Genomic DNA, 17,158 nt, shown 5'->3' on the forward strand with positions numbered 1-17,158 from the left:
CAACTCAGAACCTGCTTTAGATAACATAGTGAAGAGTGAAAATATGGAGAAAATGGAAATAAGATGACGATAATGCACAGGAGTTATTCAAAGTAATAAAAATAAATGTAGGTTAAATATCAAAGTGTTTGTGTAGGAATTGGTATTTGTAATAACCTGATTTTCACCCCAATTTTCTTATTGTTTCCCTCATATATTGCATCTTTTTAAAACACAAACGTTAAATAATGAGTGCTGAGTATGTTTCCTCTAATACAGAGGAAGAAAATTTGGATCCCAACACTTAGAGGAACAGAAGTACTTACCAACATATTATTGCTCATACCTGTACATATAGCTCCACAGTTCAGTTTGTATGTGTGCAGACTGAAAAATCTAAAAGGTAAAAAGTGTTTTTATGTTACAATACCTTGCAGCATAATTGATGCAAGTTACAAATGTTGTCATTTGTATACGGTATTCCGGCAGGATTCTATGGATTGTGTAACATTTACATCAAGCAACGTAAAATTGAGTTCTTTTTAAGCAACTACTAGGAACTTTCATTGTTGATTTTAATGGCCCCTGTGGACAAACGTGGTAGTGTAGGCTCCATCCCCCATGAGCACGTGTTGTAAAGATCTTGGTGTGGCTAGCCTGTGCTTTGGACGTGTCTTGGAAGTGAGTGAAAAAAAAGACGCAACTTGTCTTTAAAACTATTTTTCTTATTCAAACAGCTGTTTTCAGGATATTTAGTTCAACATTCCCTGGTGATGTTATGTCATAATAATAAGGCCACAGCAGAATATAACTAATAAGCAAGGCCAATATAAAATGATCCATTATAAGACAGTAATGTCCACCTGTACCTCCATGGACTGTAAACAGTCATTTCATAAATAAAATAGACATATTACACTCCTGTTTAAGAGGAAGTGGGCCAATTCAGGGTCAGTTTCAAATCCAGTAATTCCCTCCATCTGTTGAACGACTGACCAAAGTTAACTGGTGTTTTCGCCGTTGCTCTATCAGTGTTCCTTATAGCTTTATTATGTTCTTCAAACAGTTCTTTTTCGCTTTGCTGACGTTGCCCTAGTATCAGCCACAAGCACAAAATGTAATGTCAAAAGTTCTCTAAAGAAAAATCTCCTGTTTCCTTTTAACTGGTTAACTTAATACTCACTGTGTACCTTATATAACTTAACTTATAGGAAAATGTGAAAAGGCCAGTGATCCTGCTGATGGTCCTGTCTGCTTATGTAGGTCAAATAGAGGCATCAGATTGTTTCATAACCAGCTAAAATTCCTTGTAGCTGCTTTTATGACCAAGTTACATGCAGATTTTTTTGTGCATGTCAACACAGCCACTGTGGATGTTTGGAGATTGTGAGGAACATGATGGGTTCAGAGCAGGGATGATGCCCCTGCTAACCCGTTGCCATGGACATACTCCCAAAAAACTGACTGAATGTGTTGTCGGGCAATCATGACAACAGTCTGAAGATGGACTCCAGGTCTGAAACCTTCGTCCTGTGTGTGTCTGTCATTCTGTTGATGTCAGTCAGCTGTTCAGTCACACCTGTCCTTTAGTCTGCTGGTGGATCCACTCAGTGAACTTGACCACCTGTGTGTAGACACCTGGACGGTTCAGCCTCGCGCAGCCCTCACCCCAGCTCACAATGCCCGCCAGGAACCACCGTCTACCTCGCTCCAGACACACCAACGGACCTCCTGAGTCACCCTGAGTGATACATGTTCAGACAAAAACAAGCAGAAAGAACATAGCTTAGCATAGTTAGCTTCAGTTGAACATTCTGTTTCTAGCAACCCCTAATGGCACAGTTCTAACATACAGAAGTTACATTTTTACCAGAGACAGTTCAGAAATACTGAAGAGGAATTTCCTGTATCTGTTGTACATGGGTGTTACCACAGAGCCGCCCCCTTTACGAGACTCGAATCAGCTTTGAGACTCTGATTTGCTAGCTAGCTAACCGCTAACCAGGGTAGCCACTATACTAGCTGTCTGAGTGCAATCTGTTGCTAATGCAACATTCTAACTGTTGTTAGCTAGCTAATGTAGCTGCTGTTGAATGAAATGTCACAGTACTTTACTCTTTACTCACAGTAGTTTACTCTTTTTACTTTTGTGAATTGCTTTGTGTTGTGCTTCCTAAGGAGACTTTATTTTCATCTTCATTTGGTGACACTGAAATGACCAACTTGCTAATGGCTAACTAGCTAATCTGACAGCTAAGTAGTTTACTAGTCTAGTATAATCTTATTTAAGGTGAGAACTAGATTAATTATAAGACCAATTGCATTGTACTTCCTCTGGTGACTTTTTTCATGGTGATAATTTATTTTTTCCTGACATGAGGGACAATATTTTTCGCCAACTAGCTAACCTGACAACTACTCACTATTCTAGTATAATATTATTTACTGTCGGGCTAAATGTTATAGAATGAGCTGTACTCTTTTTAGCTAACTAGTACTCTTTTTTAGCTAACTAGCTAATCTCACAGCTAACTAGTCTATACTATAGCGAACCAGACGAAGTTGGGCTGCTATTGCTATCACTGAATATGCTGTCCAATACTGTTTTCAGTGCCACAACTGCTAATGGCCAACTGCAGTCTTAAACTTGTATTCCAATACAAGTGTGTTTAAATCACTGCGTCGTGTGCATCTTCATGTGTTGTAAGGGCAGAATAAGTAGAGCATGATGACCAGGAGAACAATGAATGTGTGTTCCTAAATATGTCTTATTGCAGACACATTCTGTTCTGTTGTGGTTTAGAGAGAACTTCTGGGAAGTGTAGAAAATCTCAGAGAAATTGAATTATATGAGGTCAGCTGTGCATTTTGTGGTTATGACTAAAAGGTAAATCAGAACTTAACGTCACACACACATTCCGGGAAGGAGTGTTAACAGTATCCAGTGTCTGTCTATTAATTTCATCCTTGTGCGAAGACACACCACCACGATGAACATACTCACCTGACAGGCATCCACCCCTCCCTGCAAGTTCCCAGCGCACATCATCCTGGGAGTGACAGCATCGTCATACAGCTTGTTGCAAGTGTTCCTATTGATGATCTTCACTGAGGCCTCTTGTAAGCGAGAGGCCAGTTCACCTATATTTAAAACAAACACAAATTGGAAACATCTTGGGATATTATACCAAAAGGAAACTGTAACAACATACTCTGTAAACTAGCTCTTTAGTTTCATTAGATAGTCTTCAACAGCTCTTACCGTCCTCCATGAGGACCCCCCAGCCGGTGACGTAGCAACTGGTCCCTGTTGTGAAGGTGTGTGAGGGCGCAGGGATGCACACAGGCTGCACCAAGTCGTTGAAGAAGACTGGAGCACCGAGCTCGAGGAGGGCGATGTCGTAGTCAGAGGTGAACTGGTCGTACTGCGGGTGGAGGAGGATCCGGCGGATCGGCCTCGTGGCTGCTCCGTTGTTCCCTGTAGTCATCACACGCATTCCCATGTAGGCCCGCCACGCGCGAGCATCCGAGTATCTGCAGACACGACATGCATGAACACTGTGCACACACAAATTGTGATCAGCATAATGAGGCTTTCAGGCATCTTTCTTACTTAATGGCGTCTGAGTCCTGGAAGCAGTGAGCTGCAGAAATGAGCCAGCGGCTGGAGACCAGTGTGGCTCCACAGACGTGGCCATAACGATCCATCTGGAGGCTGACCTGCCATGGCCACGACCCCGCTGCAGCATCTGAGCCACCCACGATCTTTGTGCGCTTCCTGGGCCTGGTGCCACAGCCTGTGATGGAGACAGAGGAAGAGACAAATATCATAATTCTCTTGGAAAGTCAGAGGACATTGTAGTCACAACCACAGGGGTCTAAGACAGTATTGTGAGTGAGAACGTACCACAGCGCAGTTCATCAGAGCCGTCAAAGCAGTCTTTGAGTCCGTCACACTCAGGGTTAACCTTGCTTACACACTTTCCATTGGCACATTTGTAAGAGGACGAGGAGCAGCCTTTAAGGTCTGAAGATAATGAAAGACATAATTAGGCACCTAAAATACAGAGAAATATACTTAAAATGCAACATGTTGTGATAAAATCCACTGAAATGGATCAGTCGGTGTAACCAGTGATATCAGACATCATGATTGCTCACACGCTCTGGTACAGTTGAGTTCATCACTGCGGTCTTTGCAGTCAATAACACCATCACACACTGAAGACTTTGGCAAGCAGACCTTGTTGGGACACACGTGGTGACATTTACCTCCTGAAAACAAACACATGAGCATTAATCGTCAACACACACACAACCATCTGCATGTGTTACAATGATAACAGTCTACTCACCACAGGTGCCCTCTTCACTGCTGTCTGCACAGCTGCTCTGGCTCACACACTGGCTGCTTTGAGGCCGACACTGGCCGTTCCCACACAGCACTTCACCTGGCCTGCAGGTCGCTGCAGAAACACACAAACACAGGCGAATCTGAGCGTATCACTAAGGTTGTGTTTTTGAAATTAAACGTTAAGAGTAAAAAGCTGTGTGGGCCAAGTGTCTTCAGGCAACAGGCTTACAGCATCTAGCCTCGTCCCGTCCATCTGAGCAGTCTTTCACTCCATCACACACCTTCCTCAGAGGGATACAGCGTCCATCTCCACAGCGAAACTGGCGGGGACAGGCTGGAGATAGACAGGAAGCATGTACTTGCTGGACGTACAGTACTTTCTTTGGTATAGATGTGGATATGAGAGCCTAGGTAGACCTGACATACTCCATCAAACAGCTACGGTGGAGTGGAAGCATCAGATTTTACTTACTGCCCTCTGGAGAGAAGGCTCGGTAGAGCAAGTAGAAGCCCTTGTGAGTGAGAGACTCATCCGAATGGAAGTGGAGGGAGAGAGGAGAGGAGTAGACTCGCTTTTTGCTGCTGTCTGACACTGGATTACACAGTCTTCATACAGAGGAGCACAAAAGGAAGGAGTTTCATTCATCATCACACATTCAGCCACAAAAATCATGTAATGTCTCGAACATTTTTTTTTTAATTTGCCTAATGTGGATGAAATGCTAACCCTGACCCTTGCTAAGGGGCAACACAGTTCAGCTTCACAACTCACTTGACCCCTCCGATGTCCAGCCAGTCTTTCTCGCAGCCGTCTGACGACGAGGAATCCTGGATGTCCATCGTCACGATCGTCATGGAGATCAGGTATCCAGGCAACGGCGCCTGATAAAGTAACCAGAGACGACAAAAGAAAGTGTTCACACGCGGGAATGTGGACAGGCCAAATAACGACGGGATGATTCACTCTTTCATTCTTTTACTTTCCACTTGACTGTTTCTTCCGTTCGCAAACATGTGTACATACTGTCATGTGACTCACCCGTAGTGTCCATGTGCAGTCTATATTAGGAGGGTAATAGGAAGGGTAGTAGGGTGAGGAAATAGAGCCGTTCCAGGAGGAAATTGACCCTCCACAACCTGCAGGGGGAGATGGTGACACAGATGAGTGCACAGAATACACAATCACACTAAAGCAACTTTACATATGCTCATCACTGGAAATAAATTCCTCCAGCACGAAGGCTCTAACTTCGACATATCACACGAGGTTGGTAGACATAACTGTGCGTGCGTTTGTCTGTTTGTGAGAGCACTCAAACCTGCTTTTGGGATGGCTTGGAAGTAAGCTTTGAAGATTGCTCCATCCCTCTGCCTGCTGAAGGAGAAGGTGACCAACATCACGTTCCCAGAGGACGTCAGCTTCATGACAGGCGACGATCCCGTAACAGGCAGCCCACACCACCTGAGACAGGCAAATGCACGCAGGATACGCATATAAATTATAATGGAACATGCGATCAGTGAGGAAAAGCAGGCTGTAAAATGTCATCACCTGGCTATTATCTTGTTCTGTAATGGAAGTAAGAAGTCGTAGGCTGAGAGCTTGTGTGCGGTGCAGCTTCCGGGCGTGGCACCGTGCAGGGTGAGGATGACCAGTCGAACCACATGGCCCGACGGCACACGGAGACGCCACTGGTAGTACGGCTTCTTGGGACTCACGAGGCTAAGGGTGCGGTTGTTGCCATATTTGGCGTAGAGGTCAAAGGACATCGCTAGCAGGAGGGAGTGATGGAAAGATCTGTGTTATAATGTTGAGGCTGGACACGTTAGAATGTACAAACATCATGAATCTCTCAATCACACTTTGTACTAATTTTTAACTCACCATCAGAAACCAGATCTTAAGGTTTTGTAATGTAAAAAATCACCTTGGAAGCCAAGCTGCCACTTCCCACTCTGGATGCTGTTTGGATTCTTACTCTTGTCTGATTTTTCTTCTGATTCAAAGTCATCAGGGTCCAAACCTACATACACACACAGCAGATGTCAAAATACTTGGTCAACTACAGCAATGCACGTTTATAATATCACATTGATAATATTAAAAAAACTACTTAAAAGAGTTAGCTCTTAATTACTTGTTTTTATATCACGTGTTTCTATTTGAAATAAGCACTTGTTGAGGTTTCAATCTGTTTATTAGTAAGTAGTTTTTTTAATTTTTACAGTCATTGCATAGAATATTGCACACTGCTAAAGCTACACAGGCCAAAAGTTTAAGACAGAAAACACTACAAGTGTACATATATAAGCTGTTAATGGTTCATGGGCATGTACTGTATGTATGCAGACAGCAGTGAGAGCCTCTACCCAGCAGGTGGAGCATGTTGTCGTCTTGTTCCATGTAATAGCTCTGCTCATTGCGGCTGTCCCGCAGCACCTTGTTGCTCCCAGGCAGCCTGCGCTGTAGCCTCCCTGGGCTGGACCTCCGGATCGCCATTGCGACGTTGTCCGGGGCGGAGAATTTACTCCAGTAGAAGACGTTGAGCCCATCTGCTCCTTCACTGCAGGGGACATACAGCTGAGTGTGTTGCTGTCCTGCATTTTCTTGTTATATTTGAACTGGTGCACATTTCATTTAATCAGCATACCTGAAGGCAGTAATTCCTGAGTACAGGTGGTAAGAGCTCCACGGCGAGGACTCGTAGAGCTCTGAGAACTGTTTTTTTGGAAAACGACAAAAGAGGAGGGTTGACCACGTACTTTACACGCTACAGCACTGTAGGTGTGACATCACAGTGGTGCAAGTGAGGTCACATTTCCAGTGTAAGCAACACAAGAACACACCTGGTTCAACATGCGGCCCAAGCTCAACAAAAGCATTGTTCTTGTGTGTGTGTGTACATTGACTTTCAGCAGCACAGAGCTCCATTGTGCATCTACCTGCCGACCGTGTAGAGGTAGGACCCTGGGTGGTATGGGCTCCTGGCCTTCAGTTCACCTGTTCTTTAATGAACAGATGGCTGCTCAGATACTATGACCACTTAACAAGCCTGCTAACTCACCCTCACAGCTGATTAAAGGAGCATTACACAATGTCACCGCAGCTGTTGATACACCATTTCTCCACTGCTCAGCAAAGAATGTGCAGCCGTGCACGTGACCTTTTGCTCCAAAGCCCAAATTCCCCCTCTCATATCTCTGCCCCATCCTTCTGTCATCCCAGCCTGCCCTAGTGCCCTGTCTCTCCCTCTCAACCCCAGCGTCAAACCATGGGTCTCCTCCCCTCTGTAGTGTACTCCGCACAGAGCGGCTGATTGTGTGAAAGCTACACAGACAATGTTTTTATTGAAGGCCTGCTCTTCCTCTCACTCTTGCTGCCTGGGCCTAGCTGGGCTCACAAATGCCAGGCTTGTCCTCAGCCCTGAAAGGGCCCTGTCCCAGGGGGTCTCGGGAACTCACACACACACTGTGCCCAGCTCCTGTTTCAGCTTTACATTTAACACCACCAGAAAGAGAGAGAGAGACAGAGGGAGGGACAGAAAGGAAAGTGGTCTGCAGGAAAGAAAAAAACGAAAGAGCGAGAGAGGAGGGCAAAGCCAATAAAGTGAAAAGCAAACAAATAAGAATGCAAAGACAAGAGAGGAGAATAAGGAGAAAGAAGGCAGCAGTGCTTTGAAAGTGAAGCCTAAAAGAGACTAATAGTGAGCCGTGCCAAAGTTAGAGCAGCAGCATCAGCTTCAGCCCAGTGCGTGAAGGTAGAACACTCTCAAGTGTCATTCAGAGGGAAGGCAGTGACAGACAAGTCCATCATTCCACTTACATAATGCTTCAAAGCCTGAGCCTGCAGGCGAAACTGAGGGGAGGTGGAGTCGGTCAGTTCTGTGGAGAAGCTCAAGTTTGGGAACTCCACGCTGCCACCCAGGAAGAACACTGAGGAGGGCGGAGCTGGAGAAGAGGAGGTAGAGATTTGAGACAGGTGCACCTGCGTGACTGCAGATGTGAGTCAAAATAAACACATTTTAAAGGACAGGCGACGTCTAAGAAAAGTCTAAAGAAGCAAAACATCGTCTGCACACTCACATGTCAAGAAGTGGAGGGTCAGTGCAATGGCGGCAGTGAAGGGAAAGAAAGGCAGGAGACCTAACATCCATCTCCTCCAGGAGCTACAGACTGGAGCTCGGCCCCCGTCCACCTTCTGCTCTGCCTGATCTTCAGGCTTCGTGGGGGGGCTCAGCGACTGGGTGGGCTCCTTCAGCTCCACCTCTCCCTTCCAGAGACAAGAACATGACTCAAATATCACACCGGCTTTTTATGCCTCTGCTCAAGTTGCTTCTGATTGCTTGGATTGCATCTTTATGTGACCACAGCAGAGGGGCAATAAAGAAACTGCAGCCTATCTGCCAAAATCAATGAGACATCGATTTTATGGCTGAGCAGACGCTGATTTAGGGAGAGCAACGGTGAACGTCTTTGAGCTGAATGGATCTCCTTAAACATTTAAGGGGTTGGCAGGATTCCCCGGGGGAGCAGACAAAGCGTGGCTGGAGGAGTCTGCTTTCCCACGGCCTGGCTCCGCGGTGTCAGCACTCAATCAAGTGGCTCACGCCGACACGGACATTCATGAGAAAGAGACCCACATAGCCTACCCCTAGAGACGGATTTTCCAATTAAAATGAACCGTGGCTCAGTTTGCCTCTGATTATTATGCATCCACTCTGGTGTTGCAGAAAAGTCCCCCAAAAGGTTAAATAAACAGACTAAACTCGAAAAACAGATGAAAAACATTGGGAATGTAGCTCTTGCAGAGAGCAGACTCCTGGTTGGCACAGCCTTTTACGCGCAGTGAAAAGAGCCAAGCGACGGCTTACCTGTGCGGCGGAGCAGCCTGAGTGTCCGTGCCCGGAGACGCAGTACACCTCGCAAGTTTTGCTTTTGGGGAGAGTCCTCATGGCACTGTCCCGTTCAGCTCCAGAGAGGCGATATGCAACAATACCTCAGGCATAGAAACGATGGAGAGAGAGGAAACCCCCGCCGTCGATTCCGTTGAAAAAAGCGCAGAAATCCGACCTGCGCGGCTCGGATGCGGCGGGCATTCACCGCCTCCCGTTTACCTGAACTGGGCGGCAGGTGTCACACGGAGCCCCAGAATGCAGTGCGGGGACAATGAGGCCACTATGAAAGGGGTAACAATCCGCACAACCATCCGTGCGACAGATATTGTGGGCAAACTTGCTCGCTGTGTATGCGAGAGTAAAGCTGAGAGGGAGAAAAGGGCGCATGAGGGGAACGTGTGCGAAGTATTAGCCGACAATTGGAGCCTGGCTGCTGTGTGCTCGGATGCTCCACAGGGGCGCAAAGCAAGACAGAACACGCAATTACAGAGATCTGGCACCAAACCTGTCCATTGTGAGGCTGGGACAGGTTCAGTCTCAGAGGTTGAGGGAAGAATGCAGCTAAGATACTTAAAGAGAACTAAAATCTTTCCAGGCCTAACTGAACCATGAATCAGTAAACTAGGAAACACTCAGCACACTGTATCTGATTGATCTTTTATTATTTGGTGCCAGTGACAGGACATTTAAACATGAATAAGATATCATGTCAGCTGATATGGCTGTAGATCCAGGAGGTGAACTTGTTGACCCTGGTGTAGACCCCAGGCAGGTTTGGTCTGCCACAGCCCGCCCCCCAGCTGACGATGCCGATCAGGAACCAGCGACCCCCTCCCGGTGCCTGACAGGACAGAGGCCCCCCTGAATCGCCCTGAGACACAAAGAAGCACAGGTGGTTAAAAAAAAAAAGCATCAGCCGACTTTTAATGCTTCGCCCTCGTCAGAATAAAGCTGAACGCAGGCGATTCAGTCAGATGTGAGCTCACCCTGCAGGCATCCCGCTCTCCAGAGGGGACCCCGGCGCACAGCATGCGTGGTGAGACAGGTCCGTAGCTCTTCTTGCACTCAGTCTGGCTCAGTAGGGACACCTCTGCTTTCTGCAGCACTGAGATGCAAGATGCGGACATAGATCATGCAGCTGACAGACATATTCACATGTTTGGGGCTTTAGACTGACTTAAGCAGTAGCTAAAGATGCTCTTCCCAGATGAAGCATACAGCTCCATCATGGCAGCACAGGAGAAACCCTCTGATGTATCACCGTCCTTTCTAAATCCTTTATATAACATTTTGTTTTTAATTACTTACTGTATTACAACTGTGCCTTAAGATGGCTGCATGTAAACACCAGCCATGTGAGACAACCCCCCGATCCTTAAGGTACAAAAGTCACTGAGCTCTATCCAAGGCATTGCTCACCCTCCTCGGAGCGGTATCCCCACCCGGTGACCCAGCAGCGGTGGCTGTCGGTGACAGTGTGTGAGGGTGCTGGCAGGCACACAGGCTGGACCAGCGGGCTGAGGGAGGGAGGCCAGGGCTTCTTCAGCTGCAGCAGGGCAATGTCGTAGTCGAACGTGTACGCGTTGTAATACTCGTGCACCACGATTCGCTGGATGTCCGCCACGTGCCTGGCACTGCCCTGTGTCAGCATGCCGAGGTGGGCGCTCCAGTAACGTGGGTCGGACAGCCTGGGAGAGTCAGAGGTCAGAGGCCAGAGGCACAGAAGGTGTTGCAGATTATATAGTATTTAATAAACCTGATTTAACTGATGTGTACAGTAAGGCTGTTCATACAATCAATACAATTAGCCAGAGGCCTTTCATCTGATAATACCTGACTTGTTATATGATTAAATGTCCTACAAACAGGCTGATATGTGATACAACTGTTAATACAAAATTTCCAAATGATTTACATACATTATCACCTGGTGACTGTTATTTAAGGTTTAAGAATATTGACCTTATGAGGTAAAAATATGAATTACTAGTAATATAAAAAAAGTAATTATTGCATTCTCCTTATTTTATATGTTTTAATTTTGTCACTATTTAATGAGATGATCAGATACAGGTTATCACATTTTCAGCAAAAACTCACCTTTCCTTGCTGAAGCAGTGTGCTGCTGAGATGAGCCAATCAGAGGAGAGGACAGAGGCGCCACAGTACAGGTTACCAGAGAAGTGGAGGCTGACCTGCCACGGCCACTCCCCCTCCGCAGAGTTATCTCCACCCACGACACGTTCAGGCCCTGCAGACGAATCCACCTTCTTCACCAAGGAGGGACGACCGCAGGCTGAGGAGCACACAGTGACGGATTCTGTTCTTATGTTGGTTATATTACACTAAACTTTGGTTTTATTGTTAATGAGCTCAGACCTTGTGTGTGTGTGTGCGTGTTCAAAAAGGCTTGGATGGGTGTGCAGTACATATGGACACATGTAGTATACTACATACTGTCATACTCTAACAAAAGAGTATCCTTAGGTGATTTTATTATTATTATGTGCAGTTTATTGATCTATTAGAGATTCATATATACATGGTGTGCCTGTATCAGTGTGAGTTTACAGTTTGAGTGTGTGCCTGTACACTTACACTAACCGCTGACATGCTGAGTCATCACCGTGACAGACAGGCCTGCTGCTATCTTATTAAAGTAGAGCTTTGACGTGTGTGCAGTACAGTATGCCCAGTATCAGTGAGCGATCAAAGACAAGCCTGTTCCCATCACCTTCAGACCCCGTCATGATAAAATAACAGCAAACAGAGAAAACTATTACAGCTGGGTCACCTCAGTGCTGCAGGTCAGCAGGTTTGGTGCTCACCGCCCAGTGGATTAGAAAATAACAACAACTTTCTCATGAGGCCACATAAAGGATCTGGCAGTGGAGTGGTAGAATAATGACTATGTACCAAATGCTTCGTTAAGAAACAATTCGGGTGAAACCAAACATGAGTAATTGTGGATTAGCTGGAGTTAAATCACTGAAATGGTCTTTAATGAACAACAACTTGAAGACATGCGTCCAACAATTTGATGGTCGTGAGAAAGACAGTTAAGGTGATGATTAAAAGGTAGCGGAAACAGCATCTTTGTTCCAAACTTTAACATATTTTTTGTTGGAATATGATGTTACAGTGCTCACCACATTCTGCCTCATCACTGCCATCCTGACAGTCATGAACACCATCGCACTTTGCGTTCTTCTTCAGGATGCAGGAGCCACTCTTGCACTTATACCTGATTGCAGAGCAGGTTGTTTCTGACAAACACAAAGAACACACTACAATTATGAGTGATTCAAGGGTGAAAGGCCATACATACTGCACAAAAAAAGTATGTAAGAATTCATACCCTGAGTGCAGTTATTCTCATCTATTCCATTGGTGCAGTCTGTCTCTCCATTGCACACAAACAAAGGATGCAGAGGACTGTTGCCACCACAGTTCTTTGTTGGCCTCGCTGTGAAGATATGCAACATTTTTCCAATGCATGACTGGCTCCTCAGGCGGAAAAAAGGGCAGGGCACTAAAGTAATCAAATGTCACACTCCTTTTTTTAACAACCAATATTATGTAACTCGTGAAATGACTTACAGCAGAAGACCTCGTCGCTCTCATCCTGGCAGTCGTCCAGGCCGTCACAGCGTCGACTCTTCTCCACGCACAGTCCCGTAGAGCACAGGAAGTGGCTCTCTGGACAGGCTGGTGCACACATGAGTGGTAAAGTGCATAAAGAAAAGTTTATTTTCCTCTCAGTGACACAGAAGCTTAAGTGGCAAAAGTACAACGTATTTATGCATTGTTCCAGTGTTTTCTCTCTATAAAGTATTTTGTCATTTTTTGGAATCCTCTTCAAAACAAAGTCATTGACTCATATCCACGCTGGACCACAATGAAACACCTATGTTCTGTCAGTTCCTACAGTGCATCCTGGCCGTTGTAATGAGTCACGCTCCGGACCCCTCACTGCTTACGTTGGCTGATATTGTAGCTGCTGTGAGACGCCTGAAAAGGCTGAGCAGAGTTACGTGAGCTGCAGCGAAACTCCACCTCTGGGCTGTGGTCAGCGATCCGAAACACTGTGTCGTGTCCAACGTAGCTGCCACAGAAACTGTGGAAGGAAGGGAACCATTAACGAACCGTCACAGGATGTTGTTGTGGGATGAATGAGTACATGCACAATTGAATGTGCTGTAAAAATAACTCCTAAATATTGTAGCCACCATTTGATAAGATGATTCATTCTAGCTTGGGGCGACATTATCTATGATTCTTGATATTTAAAAATGGACAAAATCATATGAAATTGTTTATTTAGAGTTCACTTTTGCCTTTAAACTGATAGCATATGCATGTAGCTCTACACACATACATGATTTCATTGACCTTCCACCAGCCGTGGTCACAGCTCTTCGTGTCCTTTGGTTTCAGTACATAGTTCTGAAACTGCAGAGCAACTCCCAACGCACTGTTAGGGGTCTAGAATACAGTAGAAACAGAATCAGTTAATAAAAAGCTATTTTAAGTGACCAATTAAGAAAAACACACCCACAGCTTCATAAGTTGTGTGTGTGTGTGCGCACTACCTCAAACCTCCAGGTGCAGGAGCACCTTGGGGGCAGCAGGCTGGGGTGGAAGGGGCTGTAGAGCTGACCAGTGACGTCAGGGTCTAACTGGGTCTCAATTTGAGACATACACACTGGGAGAGACAGAGACAGTCTTCAGGATTATACTTTCACGCCCTCATCCTGGACATACTACATCTATGAGGGGAGGTCACACATACATGTGACATACAGGAGGACTAAAAGGCTGGGAACCACTGGTATATAAAATAATCAGGTTGACATGTCATACTTTCCTCAGCAATGGCTTCAAAGTGTCCTCTGAAGCTCTTGTTGCCATTAGTCATTCTGAAGGTGAGCAACATGACATTAGAGGTAGACACCAGGGAGAAGGAGCTGGACACTGGTTCACACAGCCTGCACAGAGATGCACTTTAGCATACGCAACATTTTAGAAGCTTTATGGCAAGAAGCACTTTGAAACACTTGCAGCTGTTAATATGTGGAAAAACATAACACTGTCTTGCAGGCTACTGACCCAGAGAAATCAGCTGTGGAGTGGAAGCTGCAGACTCACCTGTGCAGAATACGCCCTCTCATGGGCAGCAGAGCATCGTACACGGTCAGGGCATCACTCACGCAGTCGCTGGGCTCAATGAGGAACGAGGTGACGGTCAGTCGGATCAGAGAGCCGGGCACAGCGGTGAGTTTGACGTGGCAACTCACGCCGCCCCATGACGGGAAGATATTTAAAGGGACCCTCGCCCCCAGAAGGTTGGCATACAGCTTATCTACACACTGTGAACCTGGGAGGGGAGAAAAAACACCCTCATAGACACACAATACAACATACACTGCAACTTCAGTTCCAGCTAACTTAATTATAATCACCTACCTGCTCCTGATGTAAAATCTGATCTCTGAACAGCTGCAGGAAGACACAATAATCAATCTCTGCATTGATAAACACACTTCAGATGCACGTGTAAACACACTGACGCACCATTGACGAGGATGGAGTCTATATCCACTGGGAGACCCAGCAGGTAGCCCACAGAGGACCTGTTCTTCATGCTGGTGTGGACCGAGTCTCTTAAAATAGCTCCTACACACTCCTCACACACTGCTGGGCTCTTTATTCGAGGCACCACAAACACCATCCAGAAATGAACCAGCACACCGCCCTTGTTGTTGTTACTGGGTGGGGAGAACAGAGTTTACATTAGACCTTTGAGAGAAAGGACGTGTTGGTCAGTCGTGCTTGAAACTGGACTCAGAGGGACAAACTAAATAATAAATATCAGCTTTTTTGCTCCATGATGACGACTAACTGGCCCACTGTACCTGAGGTCTGAAATGACAGCTTGTTTGTAGAGTCTGGCCACGGGGGACATCTTGTACACATTGCTCACCTACATCAGCAGACACTAGCAATTAACAGCAAGACCTTCTCAGATCTCATGTTCAGCAGCAACCACGAATCATGCAAATAACAGGGCTGCATTGATACATACAACATGTTGAATTTTGTTTGCCATGGATACAAACTCGTGGGACTCTTCCTGGCGGTACTCTGGGATAAACTCCACATTGGCAACACGGAACATCCCCGCAAAATACGCTCCACTGTTGCTTTCCCTGCGGACTAAGGACATCGAGTCTAAATCTGAGTGCAGTTAAAGATCTTGATTTATTCATTCTTGTGGGATTGAAGTATGAGAATCCTTTCACTTACATATGAAGACCCACAGCAGAGACCACATGATGACCACCACCACAAACACCACCGCTGTGATGATGATGGCAAGGTGCGGAGTGTTCAACACGTGGGCCCACAGCCTTTTGAGCCCCTTGGGCTTCCGTCTAGTCTTCCTGTACATCCTGCAGAGCTTGTGCAGAGTGTGGTCAACTGTGGCCACCTCCACAGACACATCTGCAATCTACAGAAAGGGGGAGGGGTCACATTCATACTCTAATGCAGAGTGCCACCGTGGTAGCAGTAAATTTTACTTGGCCTTTCAGGTTGTCACTCCAATCTGTGTGGATTCAAATAGGCATGTGGTTAATGATGCTGAAATGACGTGAAAAGCACAAACAAGTCTTCTGATTAGTGCACATATTGCAATTGTAATATGAGTTATGATTTGAGTGGAAATGGCGATTTTTGTATTTCATTCTCAGTGAAAACAGAAAAGATATGTGTGGTTTTTGCTGGGGTCTGTAAAAAAGCATGGTCCCGTGTGTCTGCAGAATGTGATTTGTCGGCCAGGCATCTCTGCAGCACAATTCATTTATAATGCAATGTTGTGACATTTTACTTTCATCAAAGAATTGCAGCTCCTGCAATTTGGATATCGCACTTAACCACATTGCAATTTTGATAATAGTTTGATTAATTGCTCAGTCCTAGTCTTGATACTGTAGATCCCTCACCAAGTGTGTTAGAGCCTGCAGGATTCAGTGGACAAGATCGGGACAAAAGGGGCACAAGGACCTTAAGAAGGTTAAATTACACACTGGGTTAAATCAGGAGGGCACAACCCTGCCGCTGCCATTCATCGCTTATCACTGTACATCATCCAGACCAGCCAGTTTACATTACAGTAGGCTGAACAGCATGCTGCTTAATCCCAAATGCAGAGAGACTTGCGTGAGCAGGCGTTTTAATATATGTCACAGCACGCACTGAAAGAAAATCAGTTCAAGTTAAACAAAACATGTAGCTGCTGAGCTGCCACTAATATTTGTGTCTACTGGTATTGATGCTCCATTACTGGTCACTTTAGCTTGTGGAGGGAAATGCCTGACAGTAACTCCATCAGATGCAGCGCTCGGCGCTCATTGAGTTACCCAATGCACATATATTATTCATTCAGTGTCATCCCATACTGTGCGCAAGCGGCACTTCATCCATCACAAGTTAGCAGGATATGGACTCCCACAGGAGAGAAAAAGCTGATGTTTAATCTACTTTAGACGTATTTAATCAAGCAACATGTCAAAAGATGTGGCTTAAAGGTTCTGATGTGTAAACTCAAACCCTCAGAGTTTAATCTGGAGAAACAGTCTGATTAAAATGTGACAGAAGGATTAAAATACTGTAGTTTTAGTCATGATGCCTCTAGAAAAATAACACTATGGTAAGGATATATCTTTACTCACACTGGCAGCGTCCTGTTGAGAGGCATCATCGTCTCCGCTCGTCTGCTCGTTCTCCTCGCGCTCTGTGCCCATGACACAGGCATCCCTTCAGGCCTCTATCATCTAATTCCTGATTCCCGGTTTATAAGATCCATTCTCTTTGTCCTTCAGAACAAAAACTGCCTTATGAAAAACAGCAGCAGACAAACAAACTGTGT

The 17,158-nt window shown here is 45.7% G+C and overlaps 2 protein-coding genes across 2 annotated transcripts; both read right to left on the reverse strand.

Annotated features, from left to right (window-relative positions):
• Positions 1 to 1,552: 1,552 nt before the first annotated feature.
• On the reverse strand, positions 1,553 to 9,324 carry LOC121623957 (suppressor of tumorigenicity 14 protein homolog). The gene is made up of 19 exons (XM_041961515.1): positions 9,205 to 9,324; positions 8,417 to 8,603; positions 8,157 to 8,281; positions 6,985 to 7,052; positions 6,704 to 6,897; positions 6,262 to 6,357; positions 5,886 to 6,105; positions 5,653 to 5,795; positions 5,373 to 5,470; positions 5,106 to 5,215; positions 4,806 to 4,939; positions 4,563 to 4,667; positions 4,335 to 4,445; positions 4,141 to 4,254; positions 3,887 to 4,006; positions 3,593 to 3,776; positions 3,242 to 3,513; positions 2,984 to 3,120; positions 1,553 to 1,720 (listed from the first exon to the last, which is right to left on the reverse strand). The coding sequence occupies exons 1-19, from the start codon at positions 9,283 to 9,285 to the stop codon at positions 1,553 to 1,555; spliced, it is 2,667 nt and encodes an 888-aa protein (XP_041817449.1). The 5' UTR covers positions 9,286 to 9,324.
• A 585-nt stretch (positions 9,325 to 9,909) lies between these two features.
• Positions 9,910 to 17,033, reverse strand: tmprss7 (transmembrane serine protease 7). Its single transcript, XM_041961513.1, has 18 exons — positions 16,962 to 17,033; positions 15,535 to 15,739; positions 15,314 to 15,444; positions 15,144 to 15,211; positions 14,803 to 14,996; positions 14,695 to 14,727; positions 14,377 to 14,605; positions 14,092 to 14,216; positions 13,821 to 13,933; positions 13,607 to 13,713; positions 13,209 to 13,345; positions 12,829 to 12,936; positions 12,587 to 12,694; positions 12,378 to 12,494; positions 11,329 to 11,524; positions 10,648 to 10,916; positions 10,215 to 10,333; positions 9,910 to 10,099 (listed from the first exon to the last, which is right to left on the reverse strand). The coding sequence occupies exons 1-18, from the start codon at positions 17,031 to 17,033 to the stop codon at positions 9,938 to 9,940; spliced, it is 2,493 nt and encodes an 830-aa protein (XP_041817447.1). The 3' UTR covers positions 9,910 to 9,937.
• Positions 17,034 to 17,158: the final 125 nt, after the last annotated feature.

The sequence above is a fragment of the Chelmon rostratus genome, chromosome 20 (genome assembly GCF_017976325.1).
Source record: "Chelmon rostratus isolate fCheRos1 chromosome 20, fCheRos1.pri, whole genome shotgun sequence".
Taxonomy (NCBI): Eukaryota; Metazoa; Chordata; class Actinopteri; order Chaetodontiformes; family Chaetodontidae; genus Chelmon; species Chelmon rostratus.

Bases quoted from the DNA above. Each gene is read 5' to 3' on its own strand.
- LOC121623957 (XM_041961515.1), bottom strand. From the start codon at position 9,285: ATGAGGACTCTCCCCAAAAGCAAAACTTGCGAGGTGTACTGCGTCTCC. The intron at 5,216-5,372 runs GTGAGTCACATG...TTACTTTATCAG, and splicing joins ACTGCACATGGACACTACGG to GCGCCGTTGCCTGGATACCT. The intron at 4,255-4,334 runs GTGAGTAGACTG...GTTTGTTTTCAG, and splicing joins CAGTGAAGAGGGCACCTGTG to GAGGTAAATGTCACCACGTG.
- tmprss7 (XM_041961513.1), bottom strand. From the start codon at position 17,033: ATGGGCACAGAGCGCGAGGAGAACGAGCAGACGAGCGGAGACGATGAT. The intron at 13,934-14,091 runs GTATGACATGTC...TGTCTCTCCCAG, and splicing joins TGAAGCCATTGCTGAGGAAA to TGTGTATGTCTCAAATTGAG. The intron at 12,695-12,828 runs GTAAGTCATTTC...ATATCTTCACAG, and splicing joins GAGCGACGAGGTCTTCTGCT to CGAGGCCAACAAAGAACTGT.